This window comes from Thermobia domestica, chromosome 2 (genome assembly GCF_964235325.1).
Source record: "Thermobia domestica chromosome 2, izTheDome1.hap1.1, whole genome shotgun sequence".
NCBI lineage: Eukaryota > Metazoa > Arthropoda > Insecta > Zygentoma > Lepismatidae > Thermobia > Thermobia domestica.
The window spans coordinates 73,115,232-73,132,761 of NC_137455.1; the positions used below are offsets into that span (position 1 = coordinate 73,115,232).

The 17,530-nt window shown below is 36.2% G+C and overlaps 1 protein-coding gene across 1 annotated transcript in view; it reads right to left on the reverse strand.

The window, feature by feature from the left end:
• Positions 1-2,490: 2,490 nt before the first annotated feature.
• Positions 2,491-17,530, reverse strand: part of Ak1 (Adenylate kinase 1) — a 123,371-nt gene continuing 108,331 nt past the window's right edge. Inside the window, exons 10-13 of the mRNA XM_081741919.1 lie at positions 16,288-16,451; positions 14,006-14,122; positions 8,608-8,793; positions 2,491-2,813 (exon numbers count right to left, since the gene is read on the reverse strand). Of these exons, the coding sequence (XP_081598045.1) occupies positions 2,742-2,813; positions 8,608-8,793; positions 14,006-14,122; positions 16,288-16,451 (539 nt within the window). The 3' untranslated portion in view covers positions 2,491-2,741. The remainder of the gene's footprint in view (positions 2,814-8,607; positions 8,794-14,005; positions 14,123-16,287; positions 16,452-17,530) is intronic.

A 17,530-nucleotide genomic window follows, 5' to 3' on the forward strand; every position in this document is an offset into this window, starting at 1 on the left:
TTTTGCATTATTTTCAAAGGATTTGTTAAGTCTTATTGATGAGGTCGATGGAACTATTGAATACAATGATCGCAGTTCCCATATTCGTGAAGGACAAAAGATTTCGTTATCGTATTGTCCAGTACAGTTATCTTCTTTTACGTTCTCATCAAAATCATATTTTATGATCTATAAAGTGGTAGTGTATAGCTTGCTTGTTAGAAATAGAAAATGTGTCTAAGCGTTGTCATATTTGATTTCTACTGGGAGTGCATATGACTCGGATGACTGAATCCTTCATCAAGCTGAGGTTCACACAAGTACTCCTAAAATTACTAGAATATTCGTTATTCGAATGATTATTATAATGGTTATTCCATCAATCATTATTCGTATAACAAATCTTATCCGAATATTGGAAGGATCCGTTACTCGAATTTTAACACCACATCATAGGTGTCTCCTATAACCAAGGTGACCAGAACTTTTACTTTCAAAAACGGGACGCATACGAATCGGCGGCGGGGGGGTGGAGGAGGGGGAATTCCACATTGTATTTTAGGACTTAGCAGTGTTTTCAGTTTACAAAATACACAAGTAAGAATGATAGCACAGCGCTTCCAACTTAAGTACAACCCAACAATACTTTTAACTACTTGAACACTCAGAATTCCCACTCAATTTCCACTTGAACCACAGAATACTCAATTCTCATTTGAACATTCAAAAGTTCTAGGCACGGCTGAACTTTCCCAATGAGTGTTGGTACGGAAAAGCGTAGAATTTGCATTGAACATTTACATTTTGAATAATAATTACGGGACACCTCGGTCATTTTTGCTTAAAAACGGGACATTTAGGCGTCCCGTTTGAGAATCAGAAAAAACGGGACAACGGTTGAAAATAAGGGACTGTCCCGGCTAAAACGGGACGTCTGGTCACCTTGCCTATAACGTCTTTTTAGGACAGGACAATTACAGAGATGGTTTGGGTCAATGAAAACTTGACCTATGAGTCACTGACTCATCACCCCCTCGAGATTCACTCTAACCCACGACCCACTATGACTCACCATCTACTATGACCCACTTTAATCCATCATGATCAATTTTCACCCATTTTGTTAGGTTGTTTGTTGAAGTTTAGCGTATCTTTTCGGTACCGAGATTATACGAGACGTGAACCTACAATTAAAGTGGAACCCAAATCACCGTAATATGTTCAATGCTTTCAAACCGAGAATCGAACCCAGTACCACATGAACCAAATGAACATGCGCTAGCCAACAAAACAGGGACGAGGAGGATTTGATATATTTTCTTGTAATTATGAATTTATATATTTTTTAAAAAAAATACACTATTAAGTACTAGAATGTATTCATCATTATTATTATTGTTATTTGCTTGTTTTCAATGGTAAGTCACACAATAATACCAGTGACATACATACTACTTTTATAGAATTCACGGAAGGGGCACAACAACGGAAGGAGCTACCGGGTCGAAACCCGTTTGAAAAGCTTCTTAACCCTATAATACCCAGAGTGTGATATCATAGAGGCAAAAAAATATGTTTTCAAGTACTTGTGGGAGGACCAAATGACAAAAAGTTCAGCAATAATCCACTAAGTGGTGTTGAGCGTACTGTTACAGATGTGTCACAGTGGGTATTAGCAGCAAAACACCATTGTATCAATATAAAGAAGTAAAATCCCAATGCTACATATATGTAACGCGGGGTATTATAGGGTTAACATACGTTTGTACACTTTGTCAATAAAACTATACTTACTTAATAGTAAAATGATTGATATAGCATGAACATTTGATCTTACACTTCGTCTGTACTCTTTTTCTTATGAAAGCAATCTAATTCTATAATTTTTCTTGAAATATAGATGGAAGTAATTTAGAATTACTTACGGTGCTTTCGGGTGCAGAATAATATCTGTTCAATACTACATAGATGTAGTGGGTTATAGAATTGCTGCCCCCCTCAAAACTCGGACCCCTCCCAACAAAAATATCGACTGACTTACGGTGTAATGCGGGACAAGAATAAACGGCCAAAATAGTCGTCATTAGTTTATATTTTAGATCTGATATTTAATTGCAATGCAGAAATAAGCGAGTCACCTGCAAAGTTAAGAAGAAAACCTGTAATTTAGTTGAAAATGCAGCGATTCTGAGACAACTGTACGAACACAAGGAAAAGAAAGAAGGAAACCTTAAATATTGTAAGCAGGGGCGGAACCAGGGGGGTGATCGGGGCGATCGCCCCCCCCCCCAGAAGAGGAAACTTTTTAATTTTATATATAAATAAAATCCACCCCCGAGTTTGACGCTCTTAAAAGTAGCTCTAAGTACCAGTATTACAACCCCCCCAGAAGTATGTCCTGGATCCGCCCCTGATTGTAAGATAAAACACAATTTAAAAGCATATTAACAAAACTTCTTTATTGTAACATTCTGTACATAAAATCGAACGCAAAATTATATACAATGAATGTTGTAATATTGTACACTTTCTTTCTTTCTTGACACTTTTTTTTTTCTGTGAGCAAAGAAAGGTAAATGGAACAGAAGAAGAGAAAGAGAATTAGTGTGTATGTGTTAAAAGAAAGAGAATGAAGAAAAATAAATAACAAGAACAAGGACTTTATATTTCTTCTGAATGGCAGTGGAACATGTGTATTAGTTATTATACTACAGGGAACTACGTGTTTCTAAACAATTCAGTTCTAACTTATACCCTGTTCATTAAAATCCTAACTCGGCTAAATGTCCTTGAACAGATTTGAATATATCGTCAACGCTGGCTTCCGCTGGTATCTGCAAAGACAAAGAATGGAATGGATTAGAAACACAATGAAGTTCTTGAATATCATTAGTATTCAATGAAAAAAAAATAAATGTCTAAAATGAGACACACATCAATTAACAGATCTCATTCAACTGAACATAATGATATGGATAAGTGTAAATTCTCATGCTTAGTTTTCGAGAAAATCAACAGAAACTACTTTTTTAAATGTAAAACTCGATGCTTAAAGTAGGGGCTGCGGTGGCTCAGTAGTAGAGCGTTCACCTCTGGTCCTTGGGGTCCCGGGTTCAAACCCTGCTCCCGCCAAGGGAACTTTGTGGTGGACAAACATCATGTTCGTGGGTTTTCTCGGGGTTCTCCCGATTCCTCTCACTTACTTCATTCCACCATTTCATTCATCTCTCATCATCACCGTCTCCTTTAGCTAACCGGAATAACCGTGGGACTTAAGACTCAAAAATTTCATTTCATTTTTTTTTATGCTTAAAGTAACCACACCACTTATTAGGATGAAACTGATACTGAAGTCCCAATACCAGTAATCAAACTTTTCATTACAACACACTAGCAAGACGACATAAGTTAACACTTAAAGTTTAATTTTTGGTTTAACTACAATATTATCCAATGGTAAGAGATATATCAATCGATCGATCACATCAAGTTGAACAAAATGGCGGTTAAAAGGGAGTTATCGTGGAACCGTATTTTTCAACTTTTTCGAGTTTAAAATGTAGATTTCGATAAGCTGTGTCCAATGGCACAACTTTGGAAGGAACGAGGAAGGCAAATGAGCAATAGACTTTGCGACGGCATTCGATTTGGCGATTTGCAATACATTTTTCAGAAGGAAGGAAGGAAGGAAGGAGTACTTTCTGACTTAAAAGAGTAGTGGAAAAGAAAGGCAAATCGATTACATTTGGTGCCGAAGACAATATCTTAAGAAAATTAAAAACTGCAACTTAATAATTGGTGAAAGCGCGTCCCCACAGCATAGAATGACGAGAGTAGACTGTAAGTTCGATAGAAGATACAATATTAGGCCACGAAAATGAGATGCAAAAATTAGAATGGTGGAGGATGAAAGAGGAAAAATTAAGGAGATCATTCGAAGAAAGTTATGGAAAGACTAAACCTACATGAAGAGAATATGCAAAAATAATGGAGCGTAAACAATAGGATTGTATCGATGGCTGCAGAGAAGACTTTGGGTAGAACTTCAGGAAAGAGTCAGCCTGCAAGAAATGAGACGTGGTGGTGGAACAAGGAAGTGCGTGAAGCTATTAATGGGAAGAAAGAAGGAAAGAAAAAGTGAGATGCTTCTGTGGCAGAAGAGGACAAGTATAGCTTCAAGGCGGTTAATAAGACTATTGACAAAATGTATAAAATGTATGACAAACTTGAAACACAAGGTGGAGTGAAGCAGCTATACAGGTTAGCAATCAAATGAAAGATAACTAAAGATTGGTGCTTAACAATGAAGACAGGATCAAACAGAGAAGGATCAGTTTATTAAAAAGCTTTTAAATGAAGAAAAACCGAGGAAAGAGCGATGAGACTCCAAATCTTAGAGCAACACCAAGGATAAGCCGGAAAGAAGCAGATAAAGCGTTAAAGAAAATGAAGACAGGAAAAGTAAAAGGTCCTGATGGAATACTACTAGAAGCATGGAGGAGTTTGGAGCCAGAATGTATATCTATTTCGTATAGGATCTGATGCAGAATATTTATGAATAGGAAAAATGCCAATTCAGGGGAGGGGTACTGTTGTTATATCTATTTTTTAAGAAGAAGGGAGATGTATAGAACTGTGGAAACTACAGAGGAACCAAACTAATGTCACATACAATGAAGATTTAGAAGAAAATTGTAGAAGGTCGATTACGGGAGGAAACATGAATAGGAGAAAAACAATTTGCATTTATGCAAGGAAAGAGTACAACAGACGCAAGAAATCTTTAATAGTTTAAATGTTGTTTAATATGTTATGCTGCAATTGACACTAAGTATGAATATAAAAATATAACTATCAAAATACGAAATTCAAAATAACTTTTAAAAATATATTGGCCGCCACTAGATCCTAATTTCACGTATCTTTTTCACCTCCGCTAGTTACTGCCATGAATTTCTCTCGTGGCTCCTGTAAGGATCGCAACTGTTAGGTTCAGAAATCATACCTTAGATTCATGGCCTTTACGCCATTGTCTTTACAATCAGGGGTAAAAGTGGATCTGAAAAGGTAAGGGGATGCATGACGTCACACCGTTCCCCGTGGCTATCTTTGCCTATTGTAATTTTTTAGGAAGTGGGGGGTGCCATAGATATATTTTGGAAGTGGGATAACGGCGTTCCCCTCACTTTTACCCCTGTGTAAAAGCTTCTGAGTGACATTATACTCATGTATCATAGTTTTGATCTCGGGAGAAATTCAGAAAGATTTCCTCATTTTTTAAAAAATTGGGTATCTCTATTTGGTCACAGGCTCAGGCTGCTACACGAAAGGTAATCTCGAAAGATACAACATATCCGAAACTATATATTTGTCATGATTCATTCAATCCAAATGTCACACGCTATTCAATTATTGTCTTACATTCAATTCAAATAGAATCAATAGTCTTAAAGACAATAGTAGAGCGTTAATATGATTAATAATGAAACTTTAAATTGTTTAAAAAGAAACAGTACCTGTTTCGCCTGACACTTCAATATTGTAATGTCCCACGTGTTATTGTGTACCAGCAACTCTTCATGCCTATGTTTATAAACATCACCACATGGTTTTACGAGAGGATAATACACACCACGTGGATCCACTACGACCTGCAGACGACGGACTTCTGGCTCCTCCCACGAAGCAGACAACTACAACGGAGCCGCAGCGACACCGCCGTCTGGGGACCCTATAAATTTGATGGCCGACAGCGGACCTGTACCAGTTCTCTGGTGTGCCTCCTACTGTTAGTAACCTAACCCCAAGCCTCTAGTCTGCTACGGGACTTTTGGCTTTTCTTTTCTCCTGGCTTAGCCTAGTACGGGGATCTGTCGGGAATCCTAACCTCAGCCGCTTAGCCTGCTACGGGGCTCTGTGGTCACCTAACCAACCCACTGCTTGCCACGGAGCAATGGGAACCCTAACGCCACTCTGCCTAGCATGCTACGGGGTTTTGTGGAGATCCTGTCTGCGACCTCGAGGTCAAAGACTACCTATATCTAACCTTACAAACTTAGAGAAATCATCTTTGTAGTATTTTGTAAAATACTGTTTATAGTTGAATTTTATAATAAAAGCCGGTAGTGGGAGTCGATTTCGGACGCTCTTTTTATTAACGCTCTACCTACAACCTATATGGGACAAAGTTTTTACATGGTCGAGGTTTTGACCGGTTCAGTTTTGATCTGAGTACTCCCCTACCGGACAGTATTTTTATTAACTGGAAATGAACTTTTTTTCATAGATATGTGGTTTTCTTATCTGTGAAATTAGTAACTCGGACTTGACTATATTTTAGTGTATGCCTCATACCAGATCAGGGAAAAATACTTTTCCGGAGGATAGTGCAACATGGAACTGAATTCACGCCCTTCTTTTAATATACCTCACCTTACTAAAAACTCTGGACATGTTACTGAAGACCCTGATAGGTTTTTTATGCTATTTGGCCACCTTGCGTTATTGCATTCTTGGAATGCAGAGAAAAAAAAGAACTGTTACCTATGTATCTTCAGAACGTGGCTCTTGATTTAGTGTTGAAGTTAAAAGCACAAAATCAATTGGACACACTCAATTATGAACAAATAAAAACTAAACTAATCGACTTAAGTAGGCCAAAATTACCTGCCTATAGGGCTAAATTTGAATTTTTTCAGATTCAACAGGGCGAAAACAAATCAATTGATGCATATTTTTTAAAAAAGAAAATTAAGAGTTATCCGTCAAGTTATGCCTCAGGCCACCGAGGAACAGAAAATAAATTATTTATCTTTAGATTTAAAGAATTTTTTAAAACAAAAAATCGCATTAGAAACTTTTACAACAGTTCAAGCTTTGCAGTCACACTTACATAATTTGGAAAAGGCACATGATCTCATGAAAAAGCGTGAATTATGTAGAATTACAGCAAACAATCTATTCACTTTGTGACCAAAATCCGCCAGTCAGCAGTTGCTAGCGCTTCCTTTCCCACATATCATCAACAACCAACTTATCCCTTATATAATCAGACACCCAATTTTCATCGCTACCAACAATCTGCTCCAGTATTTCTCGTACCTTCAGCACTACAACTACAGGGTGCCTCAAAAACTCAATTACCTTCAAATTTCCCCCCAAGTTAGTAATATGCAACCCCCACCCGACCGCCCTGCGCCTAGCACATCTAATACAACGAACACCAATAGTTCATTAGAATTTAGTAAACTTGATAATCAAATGGCTGAATTATCTCTTTTAGTAGCCCAAAATGCTATGAGAAATTCTCAATTTAGACGGGGCGGCCATAATAATTACAAGTCAAGAACACAAAAACGTGTAAAGTGAATTGATTTTAATACAGTATACACTGTTTGTTCCCCCAAGGCTTCGGCCTGTTTGTAAATTGCCTGCACACTAGAGACATCTCTTGACGTTACGAAGAAAGCAATGTAGCAAGCAACAACTAATAGCCTGATTTTGAACTATTAGAATGAGCGAGACTGACAGATCCATGCACCTTGCTTTCATAATAAGGATAACGTAAGGATAGGTGTAGTTTGAAAGGAAGAAAAGAACTAAAATTTCAAACTTTTCATTGAAATAATTTAATGATGCAGGAACAGATCCCAGTGATTCAAGATAACTTTCTTGCTGTTTTGAAGACCTTGCAAAGGGTGGTTGAAATTTTTTAGATATTTTTTAATGATCTAGATTTATCTGACGAGGAACATTTGTCTTCAGCTGTTGGGTTCTTCATAACAGTCAAAAGAAATCTGAATCCCTTGAGAAACTCTGGTAGTTTCGGTGTTTGTATCATTTGATGGCAGGGGTGGATTGGAAATCTTTGCCTTATCCGGCTTAGCCACATTTGGCCCATCATCAAAATGTTGGGCCGTGACTCTGGCATCATGGTCCGTAATATCGATGCTCTACTGTTATACTCGGGGACAAAATTATATCTAATCCCAAAAAGTAATAAATAAATAAAATATATATATATATTTTTAAAAATCTTCGGGCACAAATATGTAAGTCCTCGTTGCGCGTAAGGGTCAATTGCGGTTTTCTCAGTTTTTCTCCTCTTTTTCTAATATTTTTGCTTCACTCAGACGTTATACCCCTGGAAACATCCCAAATGTTGGTCGTAGAAGTAAGCATGCGCACACGAGCATTCCCCGTTCCCCATACCAGACTAAACCAGTAACGACGCCATTCCTTGGGGAGCAATGGGTCAGAGAAATTAAAGGGGAGCAGGTACTTTTTGTATAGGGTGGCCCAAAAGTAGGTATACGCCCCTGCATTGATCAAGTATAACATTCTAGTTATGGGTTTATTTGCTTCGGCTCTTCCGAGCTTAAAAATACATTAAGAACAAATAATAAAGAAACTGAGTCTACCTGATAGATAACAATAAGAAATGATATAAAATGCAGTACAGTACTTTATACCTACTTTTGAGCCACCCTATCGAAAAAGCTATCTTTATATTGTCTGACTTTACTTATAATGCATTTCTGAAGGGGCAATTGGGTGGGTGTTTGTCCCCTTGACATACCTCTGGCGTCGTTACTAAACTAAACACTTCATTCTCAACTGTTTCCTTACCGTTTTGCATTTAGTAGCGTAGTGTTCTATTACAGGTCGACTGTGTTTGTGAAAAGTGTCTAGCCGCTTCTTGATTGTTTCTTCGTTGTCGTCAACACGGCCGGATGACTTGCCTCTTTCCAGCAGTCGCTGTGTCATTGTAGCGTCACTCACCTCGAAGTATAGAATGATTGAACAATCAGCAATCTGAAGAAGAAGAAGAAGAAGAAGAAAGAAAACTAAATTCACTGTTTTCCTTGAAAATTAGTAAGACTTTTGATAATATTAATTTTTCACTGCACACTTAAGTAAAAAATATTCACTACAATAACCAATAACTTTATTGTTAATTTAGTTTTGAATTAAAAAAGTTTGATTGAAACAAATTCTATACTTAAATGTCAATAGTCAAAGTGTGATAGAAGCAGTCAAAGATTGAATTGGTAAGCCTTTATATGACTATTAACTATTCATTGTTCAGAGCAGGCCCGTAGCCAGCCCAAAAACTGAGGGGGGGGGGGCGATCCAACCATATGGTAGTTCATCACCATATTATAGTACTTTTGCAAGCCTACTGTAAATCTTTTACGGGGCCAGCAAAAATTTAGGAGGGGCCCGGCCCCCCTAGACCCCCCGTGGATACGGGCCTGGTTCAGAGCTTATATGCATTTCTTATTTCTTTTTAAAACTATTACATTTTGTCTAAAACTTATTTAATGTTCTTAATGCAATTTACAGATGATTGTTTCTTTTGAGAAAAAGACTTTTGAATTAACACACAAATAAGGAAGAAGAATATAAATATGATATTCTCGTAATAGTAGAGAATAAAAATTATATTGTCTGATAATAGATAGATACAGAGTGGATCATATCTTGATATGCCTTTTAACTTAAACTGAAAGATTTAAAAAAAATCAAGTTTCTAATCTAAACAATTTGGCCCAGGCGTTGATCAGTCTTTCAAAATTTATTCTTATGTAGAAACATATTAATATGAACTCGTGTATGCATGGTTATTTTCAACTCGAGATTTCATTGCATCGAAATATTGAAATTCTTTCTTTACATGTGCTGGGTGTATTTGAAAACAAGAGAAAAAAGTAGTAAAATATATTACGTACTTCGCGTGTTGGTGCTATAAATTCTTGTCGGTAAAGACTTTATTATAGTAATATAAGTTACAGATTTCATTTGCAATTGTGTATACCTCCTGTCGGAAAAGACTTAATTATAGTAATATAAGTTACAGGTTTCATTTGCGATTGTTTATACCTCCTAGAATTATGTAACAGCTCTGTCTTTTTCGTTGCCGGACCTGTGTTTACGTGGAAATGTCTATTTCTACATTAGTATTTCATTTTTTTAAAAGTGAAAAGTGAGCGTATAGATCGGACACGTAGACAAGGAGGGGGGTGAAGAGGGTAGTACATGATATCTCTTCCTTTTTTTTTTTTTTTGGTGAGGGATAAAAGTGGAAAGAAATTAAAAGAAAAAGTTTAAGTTAGTGATAAGAAGAGAAATAGAATACAAAATAATAATTCTAATAAAATCTACTCTCAGATTTAGTATTACAATAGTAGAGTGAAATTTAATATCTACAAGACGAGTTTCTCTGATTAAGATGTTAAAGTGTTACTCTGGAGTAAATATGTACTTAATCAGGAGGGTTATGTTTCTTAGCGTGATTACCTAGTAAATCGACTGCTCTAGGGATAACATTTACTCCACCAAATTTGGGTGAGTAAATTCAAAATCCACGAATAAAGTGTGAATTCCTGCAAGACAGGCCAATAGTGGGGAGGTTTAGGAAGTTAATGTTATCTAACAATTCAAGGGAAGATGATGTTTATGATAGAATCCGACGAGCAATATAAATCAGAGAAGGAGCAAATTTGTTTGAGGACTACATTATGCTAAATGTGTAACATTTTCGATTGAATAAAGATAGTAACTTGTACCTACTCAGCATCACTGAGCATAAGTTAGGATTTTCCTCTGACATGTAATTGCTTTCTTTAGTATTATTTTGATGTAATAATAGGAAATCTATAGTTGGACAATTTTCATCAGGGCTATAGGCCATTATTAAGTTTGAATCTTGAATCTCAAATATGAGTGCGTGATCTCTGGTTTTTATTATTTACTGAGTTATTCACGTCCAAATATTTATTATGATAGTACTTAAGAACTATTTAGTAAAGCATCTTACATTAACAATACACTTGTACTCAATTTTTAAAAGATTTATCAGGGAAAGTGCCTTTAATGTTGAATGCATTGAACAGTAAGTGCATGTGTGCATATTTGAGTTTTAAACACCGAATACAATAGCGATTTCAGTGTGAGGTGCTTTGCTAAGCAGTTCTTTTTCTTAGGTATTACCAAATCTAATGTTTGGAAGCAAATAACCCAGTGTAAAAAATAAAACACCATTTAAACACTTTTAGTACAGATATTGAGGGAAAAATTGATGAAATAGTGTTTATAAAGTGTGCTTTGCGTCTCCAAAAGCATTAATTCTCTAAAAACAGTAACTAGTACGACATATTTAAAACACTTCTCAGCAAACAGTTCGAAAACAAAGTGACGACATAATTTTGCACATTTTATACATACATGTGGAACGTACTTGGACAACACAGTATCTAATAGGGATGAATATGTGTAGTCTGGAGGTATTCAAAAAGTGTCTGTAACGTGCAAAGTGTCCTACCGTGTCCGGTGAAAAATCCAAGATCACAAGCTTACACTCAAGAGTGAAGCTTCAAACATAAGTACACATACACAGACACACACACACACACGCTTACACACACACATACACACACACACACACACACACACACACACACACACACACACACACACACACACACACACACACACACACACACAAATGGTATTCAGAAACGTGTTTCGGGTGACAATCGGCACTCTGTACTAAAAGTGTGACAAACACATTATTTACATTTGTATTCAGAAATGAATTTCGTGCGCTAGTAGCGTCCATGATTTAAACAAGAGGATGACCTAGTTTTCAAGTGGTACGAGGTTTCCTTTATCTGAAAAGCTTTCCGTGATATTTTCAAAATTTGTTCTAATCTAGCAAAACAAGTCCTTGAGAGCGAAATTCATCGTCCTCAAGTGAGGATAAACAAATGTAAAGATCAAGTTCAGCAAGCAATTCCCCGGATGAGTATTTCAGAGGAGCAGTCTTTGTACTGTGCTTAGATGATTTAATTTAGGTCTTAATACAAGGTTTTGTGACAAGGGAGTGTTATGTTTTCTAGAAATACTTTTACCAGAACATACTGAGGAAGGAAAACTAAAAGGTCTCGCAAAAATCCAGAATTATTGGACTGATTTCCTTCAGAATCCGTCCTCAAAGCTGAATATGGTATGTGGTGTGAAAAATGGCATCACAGACCAAATAAACCCGTCGAAATTATGTATGTGTTCGATGCCTGTAACCCATCCTTCTTTCTAATAATCAGCAAGCTACTCAATATCTTAGCTTGCTTGTTTATTACAACCGCGTCAATGGAGAGATCATTGTCTTCATCTCATAAGCTGTCTAACTTTATAATTTTGTCGACCGTTGTTAAGGTACGCAAGGGGGGATTGCGCAGTTTAAAATATACAACTTCCACAATATTTTACCAAAATCCAATGATCCTTCCCACCTCCCTATGGGATTAATGACAACAAACTACATACCAGGTGTGAGCTTTATTTTTCTACAGCTTGATCCGGAAGTGGGCGTACACCTAATTGGTGTTTTCTGACGGTTTTAAGTTTTACCCACATTTGTTTGGTAACATTGCTTGGCATTGTCTAGTAACATTGCTTGACATTGTCTGGCAACATTGCTATCCATGTTCATTTGTTTTTCTGCTCGGTAACACTTATTTGCAGTGAAGTTGGAGTAATCAACAATGTGTGATCAAAGTCCATAGAATTGAACACAGATTAATTGTTGCGGTTTGGCTTCTTAAACGGCGTTACACAAATGACACCATGGAAAGTGTTAAAGCGAAATTTACAGACCGCTTAGGTATTAATGCACAAAAAGCAATAATTTTGGGGTGGGTAAAACATCTTCACCCTTGTGACTCCGGAGTATCTCCGCAAAACATCTGCGAGAACTTGGCGCGGAATTCAGCTGTGTTACGACATGGATTGTGATCATATTGATTTTTATGACTCTTAAGACTTCAAGGTAACTGTGCACAGATCTAACTAACACTATACTGTTGAAACTAAAGGGGGGTACGCCCATTTCTGGACCACCCTGTACAATAAACTGACACCTAAGTCATCCTTCTACGATAATAACCAATTGAGCTATGTCGTTCCGAACACATGCATGTTTCAAGAAAATATGATCCACTTTGAGTATAAGGCGATCCCAGCCCCCGCCAAGTGAACTTTGTGGTGGACAAACACCGTGTACGTGGGTTTTCTCGGGGTTCTCCCGTTTTCTCCCACTTACTTCATTCCACCATTTTATTCGTTACTCATCATCACCGTCTCCTTTAGACTAACCGGCATAACCGCGAGACGTAACACTCAAAGATTTCATTTCATTTTCGAGAATAGGGTGGAAAAAAAAATGACAAAACACCACGACAAAAGTTTGCTTGCTGGAAAAATTCTAATTACCTTTTTGGATTCAGAATGAAAAAGATGAAGATTTAGTAACTTTGGTTCTTGTGGAGGAACACATTTGACCATGCTATTAATGCAGATGGATAATGAAATAATTGATGACATGGCAAAATGGTAAGAAATACGAATACTTTCAAGAAAAACAGAAAAATAAACACACTGCTGAACAAGACTGCACTTATTTAATAAAAACACATTTACACGTGAGCAGTCTTGTTCAGCAGTGTGTTTATTTTTCTGATTTTATTTGCAAGACGTATGACTATGATTGTGTGTCAGTTCAAGAAAAAGAAAAAAGAAAAAAATATGAAAAGGATTTTATTGAACATGGAACATAATACCAGATATATTACTTTTAAAAGTATTGCTCCCGTTTTAGTTATTTAAAACTTGTACAATGAAACTTGCATAATGCTCTTAAACTTTCTCAAAGAATTGAACTTAAATAAAGCAGAATGTCTTCCTAAAATTTTGCATAAACATATCAGTGGCTAACATCAGTAAAAAATCAGACACGCTATGATTTCAATAACTTTACACTTGCTCATGCATACTGGCATAATCCAATGCGTGCTGTATGGCCAAAAATTAGACGGTATGCGTATAACATCTTACCTGCATCAGTAATTTTAAGTTGAACATTGTATATAATATTTGAAAACTTATTTTTCTTAAATTTTATTTAAAGAAACAACAAGTGAAATTTAGTTTTTTTTTTTCGTTCTTTAGTAAACATTAAGGTCCTTACCTCTTCCTCGAACTGTACACCCTGTTGTACTTCTCTTGGATAGCCATCGATGAGGAATCCTTTGGAGGTAGACAACCTACTTAACATTGCTTCTTTAAGCAAGTCTAATACTACTACCTAAAAGGGAAAAACAGAAAAGATTGAATGTTTTTTTTTTTTTTTTTTAGTTTTCTGTGAAGAAAAAATAAATAAATTTTCAACATAGGTTCAAGCAGGTTTTATCACAACAAAGCTTTTTCAACCGATTTCATATCGCGACGCCCCTTTTATTCCATCATCTCGCCAGCGACCGCTATAAGTAATTCTGGTTTGAAATAAGGTTTTTGTTATTGCTTATAGTTGTATATCTGTATAAGCCTTGCACACATATACACAGGGCAAATCAAAATGATGGACCCGATTTCAGAAATTTTATTATATGAAATCTAATAAACAATGTTACTGTGTGACATGTGCTAACAAAGGTAAACTGTCAAAGTTTTCTTCAAACATATCACAAGTGTTCTATATGAGCACCTTGCGTAGCATGGCACACATCAAGCCTATAGTCTATCTTCTGCCAAACCTTTTGTAGAATATTGTGGTGCTGTGATGTGGGCACGCAAGTCATCCAATGTCTTTGGAAGTTATAGTACGAATGGCGTTCACTGTAGCAACATCTCTCCGATATTTGGTGCGAAAATGCCGTTTACACTAATTACAGATTTGTTTACATTATAATAAAGCACGCAGAAAGAGTCAATGCCATTTTCCTTAACTGCTCGTTGCTGTCTCTTAGCGGTACAAGGTGGAAACTTAACAGTTTTGCTTCTGGGTTTATATAATAAATTACGGTTTCCTGTTAGTTTAGTGCATGTTAAAGGTATGAACCAGGTAGTAGAAAAAGAAAGGCATATGAAATACATGACAAAAAGTCTATTCTATTCTGTTTTAAGATGAATGTAACATTTATTGTTATTGTTGGGTGGAATTGCCACAATGTTACGGAGCTCTTCTCGGGCTTCGTTAGTTTGCATTAATAAGTTATGCCGAGTCTATTTCTTGCTTAAGATTGAAAGTGTTAACCTTTCAAAGCACATGTTTCACAATAATATACATTTAGTAGTTTCAGAGTATACATTTCTGAAATCACGTTTATTATTTTGACGTGCTCTGTACAACTTTACAAACAATAACAAAGAATCCCAAACGAACCGGACATTACTGAACTAGTGCAATCACACAAGACGCTGAATCATCTGAAATCTAGACTTCATTTTGATTTGTATTTCAATATGCAGTGTTTGTTGTATTTGTATTTTTCTTGCATTTCGAATGATGCAGTTTTTAAATAATTTTATTCTTATTATATTTGAATTATTTTTAAAACAATTTTGTTTAATATTCTTTGGTGTATTTGATAATAAGAATGGACATAAAAATTTGCCCATCAAAATAAGAAATTCAAAATACGTTCTTTTTAAAAAATATTTTCCTTATTAAATTCTAACTACATTTATCTTTTACACCACCCTTCGCGATCTCCTTATATTCCTCTTGCAAACTCCATATTGAGATACGTGGATCTAGTGACACATATTTCTTCCAGTTTTGGAAAATACACCATTTAATTCTTGTAAGGATTTACCCAGAAAATTCCCCAAATTTGGAGATTAAGTTATCATCTGCTAGACATTCTTATATTTGTATTTAGGTGTGAAACAAGGATGCTATCCTGTGGCCAACACACTTGTTAATCATATAATGGATTGGAATATAAGAAATATAACTAATAATATAGAAATAGGAATACAGTGGACATTATTTATACAATTAGAAGATCTAGGTTTAGGTTCTTACAAATAACTCTCGTTGATTAGTTGATTTAAAGTGTAGCATCCTTTCAGGCACCGAGGCTATAGGAGACTTGGACATACAGCTTAACCTGGTATCCGAACCACGCGAGTTCTCACCAGGAATCGAACCTAGGTTTCCCGCACGGAGGGCGCGTACGCTAATCATAGTCACGTGAGAGTTTTGCAAAATAACTGGCTACCAAGAATTAATAAATCTAGTTATTTAAGTATTAAGAAAATCTTAAGATTGACAGATAGAAATCAAATCGTTTGTTTTTAATGCTTTTATTTTCAGCATTTTCCCTTACATTTCTGGAAAAATCTCTTATATCGTAGATTAGCACTTTATATACCTTTACAGCTGAGGTACCTGCAAGTTTCATAAAATATATTGAATGACATATAAATACAGTTTTAAAAATAGGAAAACGCACAATTAATACTTACTAGAGGAACCAGCTCTCCCTTTTCCATTATAGCATTCAATTGTTTCCCTCGTTCGGATCCAGACGCCACTTCATCTCGCAGGAGATCACCGCTGGATAAATGCGTAAATCCATATCTTTCTACCATCTTTTGACACTGGGTGCCCTTTCCAGAACCAGGGCCACCTAAAATATGTGCAAGCAATCTTAAAAGTAGTCAAACCAAGAAACAAGTGAGATATTCACCAGGTTAGAATAAGTTCACAACCAGAACACCTATAAATTATTCTATTATTTCTTTTCGTTCAGTAAATGAATTAACCTTCACAAAGCACAATTGACTGCAACTGGTCGTCGAAGGTGGGGAAATGTAGAGCTGCCTAGTTTAAACTCATTTACTTAGTTCCTACTGATTCACGTAGTTTCTCTATTGTATAGTCCTTGCTAAAATACATAAATTCTAATACAATAACCTTCTGACTACTGTTGTTATATGGGTGAAACCAACTGATAGTCAGCTAATCAAATTAGAGTAATTTTACTTGATTAGAAAGTTCCAATGCTTAGTTGCCATCAGTGGCGTATTTACGATTTTGTTTTGGGAGGGGCTTTGCTAACTTTCGGGGGGGGCTTTGCCTGGAAATGTGAAAATTCTGCAAGATATTTCATTTACTTTACTATACTAAGTAAGATTTTTGGAAGGGGGGCTTAAGCCCGGAAGCCACGCCCCTAAATACGCCACTGGTTGCCATACATATTTGTAAATTAACGGAGTGACATTTCTTATATTGAAATTAACTTTTCTGTTGATAAGAGCATTTAATTCCTGGTTTCGCAGCTCTTCTTCTACTGAGAAGATATCAAACATTAAGATGCATAAAAATTAGAAAAATGAAATATTGGCCAAAGCTGTAGACGACAGTAAAAGTATAGAGCGACATATTTTTGACTCATCAAGTAAAATCAAAGAGAATATTGGATAAAGAGAATCCTTTAATTCCTACAAAAAGTAGGGAAAGAAGTGTTGATGGTAGTATACAACATGCAAGTAAAAAGATCTAAGAGATTCAATACTAAATAATGTTCCTGATTTGCAGCGGCGTAGCGTAAGGGAACGCCGGTATGCCCGGCATCCCCTGTTAATAAGAAAAAGTACGTATTTCATTTTATATAAATTGTTTGCTTGTAATTATCACAATTATTTCCACTGCAATCTTCTGGCGCGCTCTTTCGACTTACTTTGACAAGAGGAACCTACGCATGCG